Here is a 17,397-nt window from a genome sequence, read left to right on the forward strand (position 1 = left end):
GGGGCCGGACAAGGGGCGGGGCCTCGGGCGAGCACGTCGGCCGCGCGGGGCGCAGCCGGGCAGGGGGCGGAGCCACAGGCGAGCACGTCGACCGCGCGGGGCGGGGCCGCGCCGCGGCGTGACGCGCGGGCGCCGCGACGGTGCGGGCGAGGGCGGGCGGGCTGGAGGCTCCGGCCGGCGGGCGGGGCGGCGCGAGGGAGCAGCGCCCGCCGCCCCGGGCAGGCCGGCCCCCCGCGCGCAGGGCCGCCGCGGCCCCATGCTGCTGCCTCTGGCCTGCCTGCACGGCCGGGTGGCGCAGTGCCTCACCGCGCTCCTGGTGCTCGCAGAGCCGCCCCCGAGGCCCCGGCGCGGCGCGAGGGCGCACGGCGCGCCGCCCCCGCGTGCGGAAGCCGCCCTGCCCGCGAAGATGGCCGCGGAGCTCTATGCGCCCGCCGGCGCCGCAGCCGCGGCCGCCACCGCCACGGACATCGCCAACAGCAACGCCGCCGCCGCCGCCGCGGGCAGGAAGGGACGGCCCAGCGCCCCGCTGCCCGCCCTGCCACCGCCCGCGCCCGCGCCGCCCGCACTCGACAACAACAACTTGGAGAGCCCCAACTGGCAGTCCTTCCACCCGACCCTGCGCGAGAGGTGAGCCCGGGGCCTGCGCCCCCGCCCCTGCCCGCGCCCCGCGCCGACGCGAGCCCCGAGCCGTGTCCTGTGCCTCTGCCCTTTGCAGGAACGCGCTGATGTTCAACAACGAGCTCATGGCCGACGTGCACTTCGTCGTGGGGCCCCCGGGCGCGGCCCGGAGGGTGCCTGCCCACAAGGTTGGTAGAGGCTCAGCCCTTTGAGCTCCCAAAGGCGACCGGCCGCCTCCCGAGTATGGACGGTCCTCTTCCCGGGTGTGGCAGCCGCTGGGGGCAGGGAGGGCCCAGGGCTCAGGGCAGCTCTCTCTCTCATCCACAGTATGTCTTGGCCGTGGGTAGCTCTGTCTTTTATGCCATGTTTTACGGGGACCTGGCAGAAGTCAAGTCAGAAATCCACATCCCTGACGTGGAACCTACAGCTTTTCTCATCTTGTTAAAGTAAGTCTGCCTCCTTAGGGTGCAAGGATGGGGCGGTTCCTCGCTGCCTGGTTCCGCCAGCCAGCTGCCTGCAGCTTCCTGAAGTCCACAAGGACGGAGGGCTCCTCTCCCAGGCCCTGGGTGCGCGGCGTGCCCCATGCAGCCTGTGACTTGGCCCCGTCCTGCCTAGGTACATGTACAGTGACGAGATTGACCTGGAAGCTGACACGGTGCTGGCCACTCTGTATGCCGCCAAGAAGTACATTGTCCCCGCGTTAGCAAAAGCCTGTGTCAACTTCCTGGAGACGAGTCTGGAAGCCAAAAACGCCTGTGTGCTGCTGTCCCAGAGCCGGCTGTTTGAGGAGCCCGAGCTGACCCAGCGCTGCTGGGAGGTCATCGATGCTCAGGCTGAGATGGCCCTGAGGTCCGAAGGCTTCTGTGAAATTGACTGGCAGACGCTGGAGATCATCGTGACGCGGGAGGCCCTCAACACCAAGGAGGCTGTGGTCTTCGAGGCAGTCCTGAGCTGGGCTGAGGCAGAGTGCAAGAGGCAGGGCCTGCCGGTCACCCCGCGCAACAAGAGGCATGTTTTGGGGCCAGCCCTCTACCTGGTCCGAATTCCAACCATGACCCTGGAGGAGTTCGCCAACGGCGCGGCCCAGTCGGACATCCTGACGCTGGAGGAGACCCACAACATCTTCCTGTGGTACACGGCGGCCAACAAGCCCCTCCTCGAATTCCCCCTGACCAAGAGGAAGGGCCTCGCCCCACAGACGTGCCACCGCTTCCAGTCCTCCGCCTACCGCAGCAACCAGTGGCGCTACCGTGGGCGCTGCGACAGCATCCAGTTTGCCGTGGACAGGAGAGTGTTTATCGCGGGGCTGGGCTTGTACGGCTCTAGCTCTGGGAGAGCCGAGTACAGCGTGAAGATTGAACTCAAGCGGCTGGGGGTGGTCCTGGCGCAGAACCTGACCACGTTTGTCTCTGACGGCTCCAGCAGCACCTTCTCAGTCTGGTTTGAACACCCCGTGCAGGTGGAGCAGGACACCTTCTACACCGCCAGCGCCGTCCTGGATGGCAGCGAGCTCAGCTACTTCGGGCAGGAGGGCATGACCGAGGTGCAGTGCGGGAAGGTGACCTTCCAGTTCCAGTGCTCTTCCGACAGCACCAACGGGACCGGGGTCCAGGGCGGCCAGATCCCCGAGCTCATCTTCTACGCCTGAGGCGCTGTGGGGTGGCAGGGATGCACGGCGAGTGGCAGGCCCTTTCTCTACAGGCAGCCCGTGACCCGCCACCTCGAAGGTTGCGCTCGCGGCGTGCCTCCTCTGCAAGTGGTCGGCTGGAGCCTGAAGCTGTGACACAAGACGCTTTCCTACACAGCCAGAGCCTCGGTCTCTCCATCTCTTGTACGTTGGGGTGCACGTCCCAGGTGGAGGGCAGATTTGGGGGGCACAAGGCAGGCTCCAGATTCCCTCCAAGGGGCACCCACACCGCCTGCTTTGAGGGCTTTGCCATCTCTCGCATCCTCTTGGATTCTATTCTAAGTGGTTCTAAGCTTAAGATCTTCTGTTCAAATCCAAAATGGGAAAAGTCACTTAAAGTAGTTCACCTGTTTAAGTGGATTTTCATAATAAAGTTTTAACAAAATGAGAGCCGCACGTAGATAAATGACTGCGAGTCTCAAATTGCCCTAACAGTGCTTAGCGGGTAGTCCCAAGAGGCCCACCCGTCCCCGAGTTTGCCCTCTGCCGGCAGCCCGGGCCTCCACCATCTGGGAGGGCTTGCTCTCCGGGCTGCAGCCAGACTGCTCTAGAAAAAGCCAGGTGTCAGGTTGTGTCTACTTCCTGGAGTGTCACTAGCTGCTCAAAATCCAACTGTTTGATTTCGACTGGGTGGGGGCGTGGGGGGTGCTCTGCCGGGCCCAGGGCTCCTGCCCCCGACAGCGGACTCCCACCTCAGGCTCCCCAGCAGCCTGCACGCGCGTGCTGTGGCGTCAGGCAGGCTCGCTGAGCCTCTTGCCTCTATCCTCCCTTGCTGCAAACTCCTTGGGCATTTGCTTTGTTTCTGAAAAACCTCCGCATGACCCCTGGAGGGAGGGACCGTGTCACTTGCCACAGGGTTACAGCCCCCAGCCCCAGGCCTCCCTGTGCCTGCGGCCCTCCTCCTCCGGGCCCAACCTGCTGGACCGTGCCTTCCAGCCCCAGGGGACCACCCTGTGGGTGACCCAGGACTGCACGCCCTGCCCACCCTCCCTGGCCCCACACACCACCTCCTTAGTACAAGGAGACGTGCCTCTAGACACTGATGGGCGAAGGAGGGAGCAGCCCCTCCAAGCCAACTGTGCAAACAGTCCTCACGGTAAAGCTGCCATAAAGGCCGACCGACCGTGGCTGGGAAAGGCCCGGCTCCGTCTGCAAGGGGCCTGCCCACCCCGAGGCACCGTGCTGCCAGGGGTGCTCCTCGAGAGGTGGAGAGACAGGCCCCCATCCACGCAGCACTTTCGTCTCACTCCATCCCTACCTGCGGGCACTGACCACAGTGTTCTGGTTTTAAACCAGAAATAACCCCCCAGGCTGCTGGGCTCCAGGCGACGCTTGTTCCCTGTGAGGCCCTTGCCCTTGCACGCGCCGCCCTCCCACCCAGAGCACCGGCAGCGCACCCCGTGAGCCCCACAGTACCTATTGCTGGTGCGTTGATGCAGAGCTCTCTCGCCAAAAGGAGGAACGTCTTCCCCAGCACGTAAACGTTCACCTGTCATGAAGACACCACAACTAAGAAGGGCGTTCACGTGCAGGAAGTGTTTGCTTTTTTTTATCGTTCAGTCTTTAAGAGCCCCCCCTGCTGCCCCCCACGAGCCCCCAGGGCAGCCTAGGGCACTCCTTCCCTCTCCCAGGTGGCTTTTTTAGACTCTACCACTATCTCAGCAACGACTGAACTTGCTGAGAAGAAAAGCTGCCTCAAGAGTAGCTGGCCGAGCAGAATCATCCAGTGCGCAAGGCGCCACGACTGCGGGGCCCACGGCCACTCCTCTACCCCGTTCTCAGGGGCTCACGGGGGCATCCTCTTCTGTCCCCACGGGCCAGCTCAGTCCTGGCTGTGGGGCTCTGCAGGCCTCAGTGACCCTCCACCGCTCCCACCTCAGCTCCAGATCCACCGTGGAGCCTGCCCCTGACCCAGTCACCTGCCAGAACCTCCCCGGCTGTGACTGAGCCCGGGGCCTGGCCAGGCACTGTCCTCCCAGCCTGCCTGGTGCTGGCCGAGGGCTGGGCAGCTCGCGGGGAGGATGCTGCCGAGCGGACTCTGACGGCAGGAGTGGCGCAGGGAAGGCGTGGATGGCGTGGTGCAGGGAAGGCGTGGATGGCGTGGTGCAGGGAAGGCGTGGATGGCGTGCAGATCCGAGAAAAGCCCAGGCTCTCACCCCAGGCCCGAGCTGTGGGCTTCGCCGTCCCAGCCTGAGCTGGAGAAACCCCTGCCCACCTGTCTTCACCCCAGCCCTGCCCACAGGACTCGGGCCTCGCAGGAGGGCTGGCTCTGGCCCTCTGCCTCTGACTGCCTCAAAGAGCTCCCTCACCCGATCAAGCCTGGCCTGTGAGCCCCTTGGCCCAGCACCCAAGAGGGCACCAGAAAAGGTGCTGAGGAAGAGTGAAGACCTTGTTGTGTGCCATATCCATCACGGGGCTTGCAGATGGCACACGGGCGCCTGCTGCCACCAGGGGACCAGGGTGCTAAGGAATGGTACAACATTGAGTCTCCTCAGGGCAGGAGATGAGGGTACCTGCGGGCACCAGGCAGCTTGGGGCCTTCCCAGCGGGGGCCAGGCCTCCCTGTCCAGGCAGCAGAGGGCACCCCCGACCCCACTGGCAGTCACTCTCTGCCCTCCTCCAAGATCCCCATCACAAGGGCTGGGGGCTCCCGGGGGTGCCTGCCACCAAAGCGCGCGTGTCGGTGTGCATCTTCCTCCGCTGGGTTCCCACCAGGCTCCTGCATCCCGACCCTCCTGCCTCCTCCTCTGCTGAGGCCGGAGCAGAACGGACCTGCCACCCGGCGTGCTGTCTCCGCCTTCCCCGCAGCACATCCCGACCCTGCCTGCCCACGCCATGACCCTCACCACCCCGACCCCGGGACCTAGGCAGAGGAAGCCTGAATGCTGCAGGAAAGCGTTCTCTGAACAACTTCAAGTGGAAAATCAAATTTTAAAAAGGATATGCCTGTAAAATGCGTGGTTATTGCCAGAGATGCTCTGACGGTCACTCTCCCGTGTTTGCAGCTGTGTGTGGGTGGCCAGCCCTCCCTGGCCCCTAGCACATGGCGGGCAGGCTCCGCAGACCTTGAGGGCTCCTGGCTCTGCCTCTGAGGGGCCGTGGCCCAGGCACGTGAGTGCCTCTGTGTCAGCCTCACTATAAGGGGGGACACAGGGCCGTCCTGCCAGGACCCTCAGGGCGCAGAGGGTGCTGGCCGTGAGCTGAAGCCAGGAAGAAGCCTGCCTGGGTGTGCGTGTGAGCGAGAACGGAGGGAGCCCCGGGCCTGCCGCTCACGCCCTCTGAGTGCCCAGCCCTCGGCAGTGCAAGCCCCCGAGTGGGACCCTCACCCGACACGCGTGCTCCACACCCACATCAGCTGCAGACATGTGTGTCCTGTGAGTGCTTAGCCTGTCCCAGCCCCTCCAGGGCGGGGCCAGGTCACCTCCCACCTTCCCAGTGCCCAGGCTGGGCTCTGCCCAAGACCAGGGGGCCCGAGGCTCACCCTTCCACCTGAGGTGTTAAAACTGTCTGTGTGGCTCCAGCCTGAATGTACGGGGTCTCACTGGCCAGCACAGTGACTCTCTGCTGGGCCCTGATCCAGCCCCAGGTGAGTGGGAGCATCTACTCTGTCACCCTCTCCCACCTGAACCCTGACTGGTGTCCTGCTTCCCAAGGTGTGAAGCAAGAAAGTACTGGAACACCTCCCTCTCCCTCCCAAGCGGCACCCAAGCACTTCTGGAGCGCTGTCCTGTGCGAGCCCTCACTCCTGTCCTTCCTGGGGAGTCACCAGGATGGAAACCAGGCCACGTGGCCTTGCCCTGACCAAACACGGCACATGGAGTGCTGGATTTTCACGATTCCAAGGGATTATGTTTAGCGTGACCCCTGAATATTTCAACAGGGCTCCTGAGAGATGCCATTTATAAAGGCACCTGGGAGAACACAAATGCAGGCGGCATCTGAGTTCAGTGAAGGTCTGTCTGCCGGCACCGAGGGCACTGAAGGCCCAGCACCGGGGCAGCACAGCACCAGGCTCGCGAGGAAGCTTCCCCAGGGGCGTGGGATTCCTACGAATTCTGCATGAGTCCTCACACTGCGGTCACGGCTGCTTTTCATGACATTAGTTTTCCTTCCGAGCCCTCAGTGGAGTGATCACCACAGAGCCCAACTCCAGGGCACGGGGCCAAGCTCACCCCAGCCCCAGCACCATCACCAGGGACAAATGCGGAGTTGCAGTGGCTCTGCCCCAGCGCTGCTCCCACCCCGTGAGCGTCCCATCCACACAGGTGTCCCTCTTGTTGGGTCTTCCCATTTACCTACCGTCAGGCATTTGGAAATGAGAGGTGCCTTCCTGGAACTCAGAAAGCAAGTTTCTCTAACTAGACTGTAAATGTAAGTTTTTATGTTGTTTAAAACGTATGCATGTGAGTCCATTATTTTTTTTCTTTTAAAGAATCTCCCTTGCCTTGGACAAAGTTCACCTGGGTCTCTCCATTGGCTCTAAGGCCAGGGCTGCCCAGCCCCCGGGACAACACCATCACCCTGTGTCCACTGTCTCCCTACCCACTCCGTTTGCCAGTTTCCAAACAGAGACCCACACCCTGTGTGTCCTTCGCCTGTGGACCCTCCCAACTGGGGCAGAAAAGGGACTGAGAAAGGAAATGCATCTACCTGGAGCAGGTCGCTGAGGTCAAGGAGCATGTCTGCAAGGGGAGTCAAGGAGCAGTGCCCAGGCCCACAGGCTCCGGCCACCTGACAACTTCCAGGAAGCAGACCCTGGCTGTAGATCTAAGCTCGGCACTGGATCATGAGGGCAGAGTGAGGCAGCCGCGTCAGGGCTCAACTTCTGGGAGACCTCCAAGTCACTACCGGACAAGGGGGAGTGGAGCTGGGGTGGGGGCCTGCAACACGGTTCTTGGAGTGCAACTGCCTTTGCAGGACGGCTCCCGCATCTGTGTGGGCCCTGCCCAGCCAGGGGTCCCCTGCTCCGAGGGGGCCTCCTGCCCCGGCCTGCCCAAGAAGTGCGCGACCACACTCACTGCATCTCACGAGCAGACACTGAGCGGCTGCCGGGTGCCCAGCAGTGTCCTCTGTCCCAGGACTCAAGGCTCCTGGGGGACAGACACACACACCAGGCCACCTTTGGTGGCCGGTAGGCACCACTACGGTACTGGTGCTTGAGGGGGCAGCTGTGGGGACTCTGGCGTGGCACCTGTCCTTGCTCTCAGCAGATGGTTAAGTAGTAACCAGAATATGTCCTAAGCGATTCAAAACTCAGCCAGACACATACACAGAAATATAAAACACAAGCCACTGAGAAAGGCAACTTGTCAAATTAAGTGAAATTAGTGTCATTCATGGATGTGCTATGGCTTTGAGAAGTGACTAAGAAATCCCCATGATGCTGAACCAGAGCCCAGACCAGGTGTCCAGAGGGAAATCCTGGGCCCAACAGAGCAAGGAGAAAGGAAGTCCCAATGCCAAAGCCTCACACCAGGTGGCGAGCATCTGAACGTGGCCTCCAAGGTCCTTGAATCAAAGGCACCTTGTTTCTTCGTATGAAGGCAGACGTTTCATCAGGGAGTATAGTCACAGGAAGACAGATAATGCCACAGTGCAGACCAACAAACTAGTGAGAAGAACTTTGAAAAAAAAAGAAGTGAAATCACAAGAAATGAAAGGAAGACCACCGTAAATATATGAGCAGGAATCGGTGACGACAGAACAAATTAACATAACCAAGAGACTATATGCCGTAAGATTCCGACTCTAAGACATTCTGGAAAAGGCAATACTCTGGAGACAGTGAAAGGGTCAGGGGTTGCCAAGGGTCAGGTGGGAGGATGAACAGGCGGGGCACAGGGGATTTTCAGGGCAGCGAAGCTGCTTGTATGATACCACGACGGTGGACACGTGGCCTTTCACTAGTCAAACGCATGGAGCGTGGACCACCGAGAGTGAGCCCTCACGTCAGCTGTGGACTTCAGTTAACAGTACTGTATCAACACGGGTCCATCAATTGTAACATACAGCACACTCACATGAGCTGATCATAGGGAAACTCTGTGCTGGGTGGAGAATACGGAACTCTGCACAATTTCTTCATAAATCTAAAACTGCTCTTAAAAATGAAGTCTATTTTTAAAATAATACTAATAAAATAAATGCAAAAAAAACGGGCAAAAGTTTTGAACAGATGTTTCATGAAGAGAAGCAAAGAGCCCCCCTCCTCAGCAGCTATCACAGAAAAGCAAACTAAAGCACCCCTACAACAGCAACAGATGACCGCAGCTGCCACGCCCGCCGGCAGGGCACCCAATGGAACACCGGCCCTGCTCGAGGGCCTCCGACCACGAGGAGAGGACAGAAGAATGTTCACAGCAGCTCCGTGCACAAGAGCAAAGACCGGGAACAGCCCGGGTGTCCGTCGACAGAGACACCGATGACCTGTCACACACTCGCCCCATGGAGACAAGACGGCAGAGGCCTGCCAGGCGGCAGACCTGCAGGAAGAGCACACACCCGCATCCAGGACAGGGCGTTCCAGAACAAGCAAAACTGACCCACGGGCGTCACCAGGAGAGCGGGTGCCTCTGGGGTGGGGTGTTGGTGCCGCCCTGCATCCCGACAGAAGACCTGGTCGCACAGACACGTGCGCTCCTCAGAACTCATCAAATGGCATGATGAAGACTTGTGCATTTCGTTTTATGCCAATTTTACCTTAAAAGGAAATAAGAACCATAAACAAATACTGGTATCTAGTCAGTTAATAATCTGCCTGCTGAAGGGCTTGGGGGCACTGGATAGATGTCTGCACCCTACTTTGAAAAACACCAAAAAAGGACAGTCTGAGGGACGGCTGGCGGGTGGGAGGGGGCCGAGCATAGACTAGCAAGGTGTGGATGGAGACACTGGGGTGGGGGGTGCCCACTGCATAATCAATCCTTTCAACTTTGCCACGTGTTTGATATTTTTCATAATAAAATGATGGGGGGGGAAATGTGTATATTTTAAAAAGGAGATTGGGATTCAACTTTTAACCAAGTTACAATGAAATGACATTTGCTGTCCTTGAAATGACAATGGCAGGACACCTGACCCGTGTCCACAGGAATGTCTAGACAGCCCTGGTTCCTCTCTGAGCAGGATGATCTGAATTACGTGCTTCCTGAACGAGGCGCCCCCCTCAGGCCGCATCCTGCGCCAGAGCCCACCAACGCCCCCCGGGCCTGGGCCTCAGTGGGTCCAACTGATGGGCGTTTGGGGTTCTAGGGCTTGGAAAAGTCTCCTGTCTGGCTGGCCCCTGGGCCAGTGTCCTTCCCAGCAGCCGTTCCCTTTTGCTAGGCAGCTGCGTCCAACCTCGGTGCAGAGACCCCAGACCCCCAAACCTGCTGGGGCGGGACGTAGCCCCCCGACGAGGCCTGCGTGAAGCCCCGGCTCAGCATGTGTAGTCCTGTCGGCCTCTCTGTCTCCCTCCCGCCCTCCTGGGGCCCAGCCGTGTTCTAGCAGGCGGCACTTCTGCTCAACGAACACCCACTTCAGTGCCTGTCCTAGAAGAGGTGCATCAGCACAAAGAAGGGTGGCGGATAAAACACCTTCAGAAGATCCTGGACGTTCCTGAGGGTCCAAAGACCAGAGTGCGTCCAGTGGGTTTAGAAAGCATGCGGCGGCCCACACTGGGCCACCACTGCCCCTGGGGCCTAGGAGTAGCTCCGCCCCGAGGGGATGGGAGACCCTCTGGCGGGCCCACACAGCACTGCTGGGAAAACAATCACAGACAGGACCCGATTTAAACGGAGACTCATTTTTGGTCAAAGAAAAAGTTTACAGAGATTTAAATAAGGCAGAAGTAAAGGTCAAAAGAACGTGATATTCCTCTACGCTGCCTCTGATACAGTGTCTCTCCAGGTGAAAAACTGCCCCTGCACATCCAGAGGTCCGAAATGTCATGTGTGTGCGTGGATGCCACACTTTAGGACAAACAGTGAGGCCAGGGGTGCAGCCACGTGAGCCAACAGCACCCTCCTGGGGCCGTACAGGACACGAGACGGTGAGTCCCAGGAACAACGGTGCCATCAGCACTAAAGAGCCAAACCTCGACCTCCCTGAGAAGGATGACCTGCCCAGCACCCACCCACCCTCCAACCTCGCGGGGTCCCCCCTGCTCTGGCGAGCCCTTCCCCACGCAGCCAGCACCAGCTGGCAGTTATTCATGAGCCGGCCCACAGCTCTGTTTAGAGCAGGAGCTCGCAGCCACGCCCTACCAAGGACAAAGGCCACCAGGACACCTCTCCCTGGTGTCCTGCTGCACCGGTTATCACCTGGCAGTGCCGCTGTACCTGCACAGCGACATGCAGCCCTGATGCAAGGCTCGAAGAGATCACCCAAGTCCCGGAGGCAATCCTCAAAGGGGCCAGGAGTGGAAGCAGGCATCAAGGGGAGTTACAGGGCTGTGTGACAAGGGAGGGCGGCACCTGGACGCGGAGGTGCGTGGGGGGGGGGCGGGGGTCGGGGGGGGCGGGCAGCAGCCAGGAGCCACCTAGGAAAAGGAAGGGCTTCCCGTTGCGCCAGGGGGCCTGCCAGCTGCTCCTGCTCCCCCTCAGGACACTGGCTGCCCTCACAGCAGAAGGCAGAGGTCAAGGCCACAGCCTGGAGCTCACAGAGTCCCACCCGAGGGAAGATAAAATGTAGGACTCAGGGACTTCCAAGACAGCCAGCCTCGAGGGACCCAACTGTCAAGAAGTGGGCCAAACACCATGCACTCAGGCTCCCTCCGGGCCCTGGTCAGCTCCTGCTCCGCACGGCCACAAGGGCGCAAAGGCTTAACGCCACGGCCAGCGGCAGTCAGCTTGGAGAAGAGAAAGTGGGCAGGGACCCCTGTGATGGCACTGCCAGGTCCTGCCCAGGTCCTGAGCCGAGCACATCCCAAGATGTGCAGTGAGGACCCAGACGGGCCAGCCTCCACTGGACCCGGGCTAGCTCCCCACAACTCTCTGCCTGCCAGAGGAAACGAAGTCCCCTGCGGGGGCAAAATTATCCACAGTTGCCACAGGTTTTCAAACACTATATCCAGCACTTCGATAAAAATTTAACAAGTATGACAACAGACAGGACCAAATAACCAAAACCAAAAGAAAACTCAGGCAATAAAAACAGAACCACCAATGACCCCACTGTTGGAGTTACTAAAGGCTTTCATATAACTGCAGAGACGGAGAATTTTACCAAAGAACTGGAATCTAATAAAAGAATCTAATGTAAAACCATCATTGAAGTTAGGAAGTTAATAGATGGGTTTAACAACCAGTTAGACACTGCAAAGGAAAGGATGAAAGAACTCAAGACAGGTCACTGGACAATATTCAGAGTGAAACGGAGACAGGAAAAATAAAAAAAACGGAATGGAAAATACACAACACAACCTGAGACATGAGGAAAGGGTCTAACGTGTGTGTAACTGGGATCCTAGAAAGGGAACAGAGAAAGAACGGCAGAGAAACTATGTCTGAAAAGATACCTCCCAAGATTTCCCCAAAACAGACAAAAGACATTAAGTCACAAATTCCAGAAGTTCTACAAATAACAAGCTGGACAAATAGAAAGAAAACCACATCTAAGTACATCAGAGTCAAACCCCTGAAAGAAAGACAAAGATATTTCTCAAAAGCAGGTAGTGATAAGAGATGGTAACCTTCAAACAGTGACAAGATGATGTAAAGCCCACTCCACAGCACCACGGAAGGCAGAAGGCAGAAGCGGGACGACAGCAGTAAAGCTCCAGGAGAAACACCTGCTGCCCCAGAATTCCACACTCACTGAAAATATCTTTCAAAATGAGGACAAAACAAAGATGTTTTCACATAAAAGCTGAAGGAGTCTTTTCCTAGCAGGAATACTGTTTTTCAGACAGAGGACAATGATCCCAGATGAAACCACAGAAACACAGGAATGGAAAGGGTCAGAGCGGGTAGGTGTGAGTGAACACACTAACGGCTGGGGAAGCAGTGCCCACAGCGCCCCTAGCAGGGCTCGGGAGAGCGTGTCCTGCCAGGAAAGGCCAGCTTCTAACTTAAGGTCAAGGGCACAGGACACAGTCTCTAGGGTAACCACCAAAGCAGTAATAAGTAAATAAATAACAAAGTATTTGAAGGAAAACAGAATAACGAAATACGTGATTACTCTAAGAGGTTGTAAGAAAGGGAAAACAGAGAACAAATAGAAAACAGTAAGATATTAGAATTAAATTCAAATATATCAATAAGCACATTGAATTTAAATGGATGAAATTCTCCAATAAAAAATATTTTAAGACTAGATAAAAAAATTAGACAAACACACATAATTATGTAACCGAGCAGGACCCTATGGGGCCTTCCCAGAACAGGACTCCTCCACCTCACCCAAGCCCTCCACGTGCCTTTTGTCTATAGAAAAACTTTAGTCAAAGAATAAATTTAACCAGAGCAGTGAAAAAAATTGCAGAAAGAAAGGAAAACAGTCAAGCAAGACAAAATAATACCAATTTGGCCATTAAACAAAGGCAAGGACCTTTAGTTCCTCCTCAAGGGCAATAGGTACTATTCTGAGCCACGCCCTTTGAGCTGTTTTGCAGATACTGAAACCCCCACCAGGTGGAAGAAGTTAACTGCATGCTGCCCACAAGCCTGTAGACCCCAGACCAGTTGGAACCAGAAGGCTGAGGATGCTGACTCCCAATTAGCTCTCCACCAACCAATCAGAAGAGCGTCCAAGAGCTGATCGCGCCCCCACAACCCCCTCCCCCACTACCCCCTCCCCCACTCTGTCTCTAAAAACCTTTCCCTGAAAGCCTCTGGGGAGTTTGGCTCTTTTGAGCATTAGCTGCCTGGACTCCTTGCTTGGCGCCTGCAATAAACCCTGCACTTTCCTTCACCACAACCAGTGTCAGTAGGTTGGCTTTACTGCGTGTGGGCAAGTGGACCTAAGTTTGGTTCAGTAGCAATTATATGCTGCTTATAAGAAACATACCTTAAATATATCACGAAGCATTGAATTTTAAAATATGGGAAAAGACAGACCACGCACATACTCAGCAAAAGAAAGCGGGTATAGTTATACTAACACCCAACACAGTAGAATTTAAGGGGAAAAGCGTTTGGTGATAAAGAGGGACATTTTATAAGGTTAAGCGTCATTTCCACCAGGAAGATACAGAATCCTGAATCTGTATCTTCTTAACACAGCATCAGAATATAATGGGAGGGCTTCCCTGGTGGCACAGTGGTTAAGAATCCGCCTGCCAATGCAGGGGACACGGGTTCGAGCCCGTGGTCCGGGAAGATCCCACATGCCGCGGAGACACTAAGCCCGTGCGCCACAACTACTGAGCCTGCGCTCTAGAACCCGCGAGCCACAACTACTGAAGCTCACGCGCCTAGAGCCCATGCTCCGCAACAAGAGAAGCCACCGCAATGAGAAGCCCGTGCACCACAAGAAAGAGTAGCCCCTGCTCGCCACAACTAGAGAAAAGCCCGCGCACAGCAACGAAGACCCAATGCAGCCAAAAAGAACAAAAAATAAATAAAATAATAAAATAAATAAATTTATTAAAAAAAAAAAGAATATAATGGGAAACCAACAAGATAAAAGGAAAAGTAGAGAAGTCCACATCTACAGTGGGAATTTTAACACTCTTCTTTAGAACAAGGGGACTGAAAAATCGGCAAGGATGATTTGAACAGGACTAACCAACTTGACCTAATGGACATTTATAGACTGCTCCACCCAACAGGTGCAGATACCCATTCCTTTGAAGTGCACATGATGCGGCCACCAAAATAGACCATGCGCTGAGCTGTAAATCAAATCTCAGCACACTGGGAAAAAAGGGAAATCATTCAGTGTTTGTCCTCTGACCACAATGGAATTATACTAGAAACTGATAATACAGAGATAACTAGAAAACTCCCAACTGTTTTCAAAACAAGTGGTACACTTCTAAATGACTTAATATCTAAAGGAAATAAAAATGGAAATTAGAAAATATTTTGAACTGATCATAGTAAAAATGTTACACATCAAAACTCTGTGATGTAACTAAAACCTGCCTAGAGAGAAATTTATAGTCTCAAATGCTTATATTAGGAGAAACAGAAAAAATGAAAATCAAGAACCTAAGAAAGCTGAAAATAGTAAATTAAACCGAAAGAAATTAGAAGGAAAGAAATAATAAAAGTAAATCAATGAAATATAAAATAAACGTACAATACAGTAAACAACAAAGCAAAAGTCTGGTTCTTTAAGAAGGCTGATAAAAGCGCTGGTGAGGCTGTAGAGAAACTGGAACCCTCCTACACTGCTGGCAGGAATGCAAAATGGTCCAGCTACTTTGGAAAACAGTCCAGCAGTGCCTCACAGAGTTAAACACAGAGCTCCAATGATAGCTTATATGATTCCATTTACATGAAATGTCCAGAACAGGCAAACAGAGAGTGGCAGAAAGCAGGCTGCTGCTTGTTTAGGACTGGTGGCATGAGAGATGTCCTTTCTGAGGCGATGACAATGCTCTAGCGTTGACTGTGGTGACGGTTGCACACTTGTGTGCATGTAACTGAAAACCAGTGACTTGCACAACATATCGGGTGAATTTCATCTCAACAAAGCCATTACCAAGGAAAAGACTAATAAAACTGGCAACCCCTAGCAACATGGATCAAAGAAAAAAAAGACAAAATTACAAACATAAGACATGACAGAGGGGTCGTCACTACAAGTGCCACAGACACGAAAGGGAAACCGGGAACGTTAAGGATAACTTTACTCTGATACATCTGGTCTCTGAAGTGACACAGACAAAGGCTTTGCAAAATACAACCTAGCAAAACTGGAATGAGAAGCAGAAAGGCTGGATAGTTCCACATCTACTATAGAAATTGAAGCCACAAGTACGATCTTACCATAAAGAAAGCTAAAGGCCCCGATGGCTTCACTGTGAGTTTTCCCAAACATTTCAAGAGGAAACAGTACTGGTCACCGCTGGACTGCCCAGGGTGCAGAGCACGAGGGGGCACGTCCCAGCGGTGTCGGGGCAAGCACGACTGCGACACACCCAGTTGACGAGGACACTGCAAGAAGACAGGCCACCCGCACAGCTCCACCCAAAATATCAGCAATACCTGGAGAGGGTAACTTGGCATGACCACATCTGGGTATGCAAGGGTGGTTTAACCTTAAAAATCAGTCAGTGTGGTGGTCCAATGGTTAGGACTCCGAGCTCCCACTGCAGGGGGCCCAGGTTGGATCCCTGGTCGGGGAACTAAGATCCCAAAAGCCACGTGGCGTGGCAACCCCCCCACCACAAAAAATCAGTCAGTGTAATTCACTTCGGCGCAGATTAAGGGGAAGAACCCCACATGATGATCATACCAATACATACATAGACGACTCAACACCCTTCACAATAAAAGCTCCTGGCAATTAGGAAAAAGGAAACACCTTCAACCTGTTACCTGATAAAGGTATCTTAGAGCAGACATCTATGGCAAAGGACTGGAAACGCTCTCCGGAGCCAGGACAGAGCCGAGGATGCACCCCCCCCCGGCCCCCGCAACCCCTTCACACCCCACAGGGCACCACAGGCGTGCAGATGGCCAAGAGAAACACATGACAGGCATACAGATCAGAAGGGAGCAACTAAAACTGGCAGCAGACACAACTGTATACGTTAAGAAAACAAAACAAGAGGGCTTCCCTGGTGGCGCAGTGGTTAAGAATCCGCCTGCCAATGCAGGGGACACGAGTTCGAGCCCTGGTCCGGAAAGATCCCACATGCCGCAGAGCAGCTAAGCCTGTGCACCACAACTACTGAGCCTGCGCTCTAGAGCCCGTGCTCCGCAACAAGAGAAGGCACTGCAATGAGAGGCCCGCGCACCGCAACGAAGAGTGGCCCCCACTTGCCGCAACTAGAGAAAGCCCGCGCACAGCAACGAAGACCCAACACAGCCAAAAATAAATAAATAAAATAAATAAATTTATTTAAAAAAACAATTCTCTTCAATTCTTAGGCTGTCCCTGGGGAGGCAAGCAGAGGGGGAGAGGCGGAGGGAAGCAGGTAATGGTGGGCTGGGGAGAAGGGAGTCCCCAGCTGCACTGCCCTCCAAGAAAGAAGATCCCCAGGTGAACCTGAGGAGAAGGACAGAAGCTCAGTCTGGAAGCCCACCGCCCCCCCCAGATCTGCAGACCTGAACCCGCTGTTAACAAGACCCCCGGTGTCTGAAGCCTGGGAGAGAAGAAGATCTGAAGGTCGCGGTGGGAAGGACACGGCTGTGGCCGTGGGCACGCTCTACATAGAAAGGGTGACAGGTGACAGCAGCCTCCTGGCCTAGACCATTGCTAGGGCTCACCTGCTCATACACAGGCCTGCTGGCAGCTCGGCTGGAACCCAATAAAGACTTAAAAAATAGCTGTGGGCAAAAACACACCTCCCATGGATGTGTTTCACAAAAAGTTGCGGTGGGATTTCCCTAGTGGCACAGTGGATAAGACTCCACACTCCCAATACAGGGGGCCTGGGTTCGAACCCCAGTCAGGGAACTAGATCCCACATGCATGCCGCAACTAAACGTTCACATGCCACAACTAAGGAGCCCACGTGCTGCAACTAAGGAACTGGCAAGCCACAACTAAGGAGCCCACGAGCCGCAACTAAGGAGCCCGCCTGCCACAACTAAGACCCAGTGCAACCAAATAAATAAATAAATAAATAAATAAATAAATAAATAAATAACTTCCCTGGCGGTCCAGTGGTTAAGACTTCGCCTTCAAATGCAGGGAGTGCGGGTTCGATCCCTGGTCAGGGAGCTAAGATCCCACATGCCTCAAGGCCAAAAAAATCAAAACATAAAACAGAAGCAATATTGTAAAAAATTCAATAGGGACTTTGAAGATGGTCTATGTTAAAAAAAAAAAAAAAAAAGGGGGGGGGATTCCCCTGGTGGTCCAGTAGGTAAGACTCTGCGCTCCCAATGCAGGGGGCCCGGGTTCGATCCCTGCTCTGGGAACTAGATCCTGCATGCATGCCATGACTAAGAGTCTGTGTGACGCTACTAAAGATCCCACGTGCCACACCGAAGATC

At 55.3% G+C, this 17,397-nt stretch overlaps 2 protein-coding genes across 5 annotated transcripts in view; one reads left to right on the forward strand and one right to left on the reverse strand.

Annotated features, from left to right (window-relative positions):
- BRF1 (BRF1 RNA polymerase III transcription initiation factor subunit) overlaps window positions 1–17,397 on the reverse strand; it is a 69,768-nt gene that overhangs the window by 22,589 nt on the left and 29,782 nt on the right. For 2 of the 3 annotated variants that reach the window (XM_061181384.1, XM_061181383.1), the window contains exons 4-5: window positions 6,956–6,987; window positions 3,722–3,794 (exon numbers count right to left, since the gene is read on the reverse strand). The exons of the other annotated variant lie outside the window; for it this stretch is intronic. In XM_061181384.1, coding sequence (XP_061037367.1) covers window positions 3,722–3,794; window positions 6,956–6,987 — 105 coding nt within the window. The remainder of the gene's footprint in view (window positions 1–3,721; window positions 3,795–6,955; window positions 6,988–17,397) is intronic. 3 annotated transcript variants of the gene reach the window in all.
- On the forward strand, window positions 195–2,695 carry BTBD6 (BTB domain containing 6). 2 transcript variants are annotated; one of them, XM_061182929.1, is made up of 4 exons: window positions 195–627; window positions 716–806; window positions 946–1,064; window positions 1,234–2,695. In XM_061182929.1, the coding sequence occupies exons 1-4, from the start codon at window positions 257–259 to the stop codon at window positions 2,264–2,266; spliced, it is 1,614 nt and encodes a 537-aa protein (XP_061038912.1). In that variant the 5' UTR covers window positions 195–256; the 3' UTR covers window positions 2,267–2,695. The 2 variants fall into 2 exon arrangements, with proteins under 2 accessions (XP_061038912.1, XP_061038913.1); XM_061182930.1 differs by lacking the exons at window positions 716–806; window positions 946–1,064.

The sequence above is a fragment of the Eubalaena glacialis genome, chromosome 2 (genome assembly GCF_028564815.1).
Source record: "Eubalaena glacialis isolate mEubGla1 chromosome 2, mEubGla1.1.hap2.+ XY, whole genome shotgun sequence".
Lineage (NCBI taxonomy): Eukaryota > Metazoa > Chordata > Mammalia > Artiodactyla > Balaenidae > Eubalaena > Eubalaena glacialis.